Source organism: Procambarus clarkii, chromosome 15 (genome assembly GCF_040958095.1).
Source record: "Procambarus clarkii isolate CNS0578487 chromosome 15, FALCON_Pclarkii_2.0, whole genome shotgun sequence".
Taxonomy (NCBI): Eukaryota; Metazoa; Arthropoda; class Malacostraca; order Decapoda; family Cambaridae; genus Procambarus; species Procambarus clarkii.
Window position 1 is genome coordinate 11,937,486 of NC_091164.1, and position 4,476 is coordinate 11,941,961.

At 49.2% G+C, this 4,476-nt stretch overlaps 1 protein-coding gene across 1 annotated transcript in view; it reads right to left on the minus strand.

Annotated features, from left to right (window-relative positions):
• Positions 1 to 4,142: 4,142 nt before the first annotated feature.
• The window catches only part of LOC138364912 (uncharacterized), a 14,206-nt gene continuing 13,872 nt past the window's right edge, over positions 4,143 to 4,476 (minus strand). The window contains exon 3 of the mRNA XM_069324992.1: positions 4,143 to 4,476. This exon is cut by the window's right edge and continues 476 nt beyond it. Coding sequence (XP_069181093.1) covers positions 4,143 to 4,476 — 334 coding nt within the window.

A 4,476-nucleotide genomic window follows, 5' to 3' on the forward strand; every position in this document is an offset into this window, starting at 1 on the left:
GTATAATGGATGTATGAAGGATAACGACACATTTCGCGGGCCAGTAATTGTGTCAACCTTAAATGGGAGACATTGTTACCCTGTAGAAGGAGGAGGCAGTACGTCCTCGACTCAGGATCCCGGGTTCGATCCCCGTGTGGGTGAAAAAAAAACAAACAAAGGTGGTCAAGGGACACATTTCCAACCCCCTAATGCCTCTATAGCAGCAAATAGGTACCCATGAATTAGGAAACTGTTGTGGGAGGCATTCTGTGGAAGGTGTAGGTCACTGACCTAGACCCTCCAACCTCTTCACATTTCCCGGCTGATGTATTAATAGGTAAATTTTCTTATTGGATATGACATTTTTTTCGATTTTTAATATTTTTTTTCGATTTTTAATATAGATACAAGGAAGGTTACTCTTGTCTTCAATGGTCTTGGCCAGTCCCGTGCTTCTAAACTTATATATAAAGGCCGGTCAGAAGACTTCAAACTCTGTATAAAGGCGTGACAGAGAACTCCTGACTGTATAAAGGCGTGACAGAGAACTCCTGACTGTATACAGGTGTGACAGAGAACTCCTGACTGTATAAAGGCGTGACAGAGAACTCCCGACTGTATACAGGTGTGACAGAGAACTCCCGACTGTATAAAGCTGTGACAGAGAGAGAGTTGTTGTTTGTTCTTTAAGATTCGCTACTTGGAACAAATCGTTCCAAGTAGCACGGACTATGGTGAGCCCCGTAGCAGAGAGAGAGGGTGCGGAGGAGAGGACCCACAGAGAAGGACAAGTTATATAAATATACGTCATGGAGAATATTTCTTTCCCGTGAAAATCTTACAGAAGTTTCAAAAGTTTCCCCGATCCACTTTCTGCCTCCTCCCCCCCCCCCCTTAAATATTTTCCTTCCTTAACACGTGTACTAATCATGGAATTCTTGATCATGTACTAATCGTGAGTTATTCCCAATCATGGCTACTTTCATTGTCTATTCACGCATTTCTTGTCTTCACGCATTTCTTGTCTTCACGCATTTCTAAGTCCAGTTTAGTCAGAAATTCAAGAATTAAATTGATTTTTTTGTTTGTTTGTTCTTCACGTGTGGGTACAGGAGTAGACGACTTCTGACTTGTGTTAGCGGGATGAGAGCTTTTTCATAGCTCGTGGGATCGTGAGTTTATCTTAAGAGATGATTTCGGGGCTTAGCATCCCCCGCGGCTCGGTCCTCGACCAGGCCTTCTTTTTTTGTTACACACACACACTCCCCCAGGAAGCAGCCCGTAGCAGCTGTCTAACTCCCAGGTACCTATTTACTGCTAGGTGAACAGGAGCATCAGGGTGAAAGAAACATTTTGCCCATTTGTTTCCGCCTCCACCGGGGATCAAACCCGAAAACCTCAGGATTACGAATCCGAAGCGCTGTCCACTCAGCTGTCAGACCCCCAGCTGAGTGGACATTGGTAAGCCTTACCCACGCCAACCTGTCCTCCTACCTTGAGGTTACCTTGAGGTGCTTCCGGGGCTTAGCGTCCCCGCGGCCCGGTCGTCGACCAGGCCTCCTGGTTGCTGGACTGGTCAACCAGGCTGTTGGACGCGGCTGCTCGCAGCCTGACGTATGAGTCACAGCCTGGTTGATCAGATATCGGTCTCCTAGTAGCATACGTCGTATTTTGACGTCTACTCTACCTCAGGGGCTAAAGCTGTCGTACTAAAAAATGGTAGCGGTCGCGAAATTGGCGCAATGTCCCGTTTTCTGTTCGGGGGCCCCTCTGGTAGGATAGGATAAGAGCACTTTAGTACGACACTTTCTTGACGTTGGGAACGCTAGCGAGAACGGGCTGAGTTTTCCCTAGTGTCCCTAGTGTCCCTTGTGTCCCTAGTGTCCCTAGTGTCCCTAGTGTGAGTGGACACACCGCCATAGCAGCATGTACAACACTCCCCAATAGGAAGAAAACCCGCTGGGTTGTTCATCCTGTCACTTGTGTGTGGGTACAAGTGACAGGATGAACAACCCAGCGGGTTTTCTTCCTATTAGGGAGTGTTGTATATGCTGCTTTGGCGGTATGTCCACTCACAAGATGAGTGGCGCTGCCCAATAAATTCGCCCCTCGGGGCAAAATTTTAAAAAATTAAAATTTCCCCTAGAGCAAGACCCGTCAAAGGGGTTACAACCAGTTCCCTAATTCCTGCTGGGTAAAAAGGAGACAAGTATGGCTTAATAGTATAACGTATAGATAAAGTAGCCGTCACATCTGCAAGAAAACTGACAGGTTGGATAACAAGAACTTTTCACACTAGAGATGCTATACCGATGATGATACTCTTCAAGACGCTAGTGCTCTCTAGGGTGGAATATTATTGCACTCTAACAGCCCCTTTCAAAGCTGGAGAAATTGCTGACCTGGAGAGCGTGCAGAGATCCTTTACTGCTAGAATCCACTCAGTAAAACATTTAAACTATTGGGACCGACTAAAGAGCCTAAATCTGTATTCACTTGAGCGCAGGCGGGAGAGATACATAATAATTTACACGTGGAAAATATTAGAGGGGCTGGTCCCAAACCTGCACACAGAAATAACACCACATGAGACCAGAAGGCATGGCAGGATGTGCAGAATACCCCCGTTGAAGAGCAGAGGTGCAACAAGTACTCTGAGAAAGAACTCTATCAACATTAGAGGCCCGAGACTGTTAAAAACGCTTCCACTACACATAAGGGGCATAACTGGCCGACCCCTCACAGTGTTCAAGAGAGAACTATCAACATCAGAGGACCGAGACTGTTCAACACGCTTCCACTACACATAAGGGGCATAACTGGCCGACCCCTCACAGTGTTCAAGAGAGAACTATCAACATCAGAGGACCGAGACTGTTCAACACGCTTCCACTACACATAAGGGACATAACTGGCCGACCCCTCACAGTGTTCAGGAGAGAACTATCAACATCAGAGGACCGAGACTGTTCAAAACGCTTCCACTACACATAAGGGGCATAACTGGCCGACCCCTCACAGTGTTCAAGAGAGAACTATCAACATCAGAGGACCGAGACTGTTCAAAACGCTTCCACTACACATAAGGGGCATAACTGGCCGACCCCTCACAGTGTTCAGGAGAGAACTATCAACATCAGAGGCCCGAGACTGTTCAACACGCTTCCACTACACATAAGGGACATAACTGGCCGACCCCTCACAGTGTTCAGGAGAGAACTATCAACATCAGAGGCCCGAGACTGTTCAACACGCTTCCACTACACATAAGGGGCATAACTGGCCGACCCCTCACAGTGTTCAAGAGAGAACTATCAACATCAGAGGCCCCGAGACTGTTCAACACGCTTCCACTACACATAAGGGACATAACTGGCCGACCCCTCACAGTGTTCAAGAGAGAACTATCAACATCAGAAGCCCGAGACTGTTCAACACGCTTCCACTACACATAAGGGACATAACTGGCCGACCCCTCACAGTGTTCAAGAGAGAACTATCAACATCAGAGGACCGAGACTGTTCAAAACGCTTCCACTACACATAAGGGGCATAACTGGCCGACCCCTCACAGTGTTCAAGAGAAAACTATCAACATCAGAGGCCCGAGACTGTTCAACACGCTTCCACTACACATAAGGGACATAACTGGCCGACCCCTCACAGTGTTCAAGAGAGAACTGGATAAACACCTCCAAAGGATACCTGATCAACCAGGCTGTGATTCATACATCAGGCTGCGAGCAGCCGCGTCCAACAGCCAGGTTGACCAGACGACCAACCAGGAGGCCTGGTCGAGAACCGGGGCGCGGGGACGCAAAGCCCAGAAATCATCGCAAAATAACCGCAAGGTAAGGTAAGGTAGTACCCAGTCAATCCTTCCTGAGCAGGGTTCGAACCCGGATGAAATCGTGGTTACCACTGCGCCACCCGCGAATATTTCTACCCCGAAACATGCAAGTCATTGCGGCCGCGGACACCATCAATCACTCGATCTGAGGGAGAGGGAGGGAGAGGGAGAGGGAGAGAGGGGGAGGGAGGGATGGAAGGAGAGGGAGGGATGGAGGGAGAGGGAGGGAAGGGTGGAATGTATTAGAGAAGCAAGGAACTCATGACGTATGAAAGGAAAGAAAAATAAGGAGAAAGGTAGGGAAGGAATTTTAGATGAGTAGGAAGGAGTGCAGGACGGGAGAGTGGAGTGCAGGACGGGAGAGTGGAGTGCAGGACGGGAGAGTGGAGTGCAGGACGGGAGAGTGGAGTGTAGGACGGGAGAGTGGAGTGCAGGACGGGAGAGTGGAGTGCAGGACGGGAGAGTGGAGTGCAGGACGGGAGAGTGGAGTGTAGGACGGGAGAGTGGAGTGCAGGACGGGAGAGTGGAGTGCAGGACGGGAGAGTGGAGTGTAGGACGGGAGAGTGGAGTGCAGGACGGGAGAGTGGAGTGTAGGACGGGAGAGTGGAGTGTAGGACGGGAGAGTGGAGTGCAGGACGGGAGAG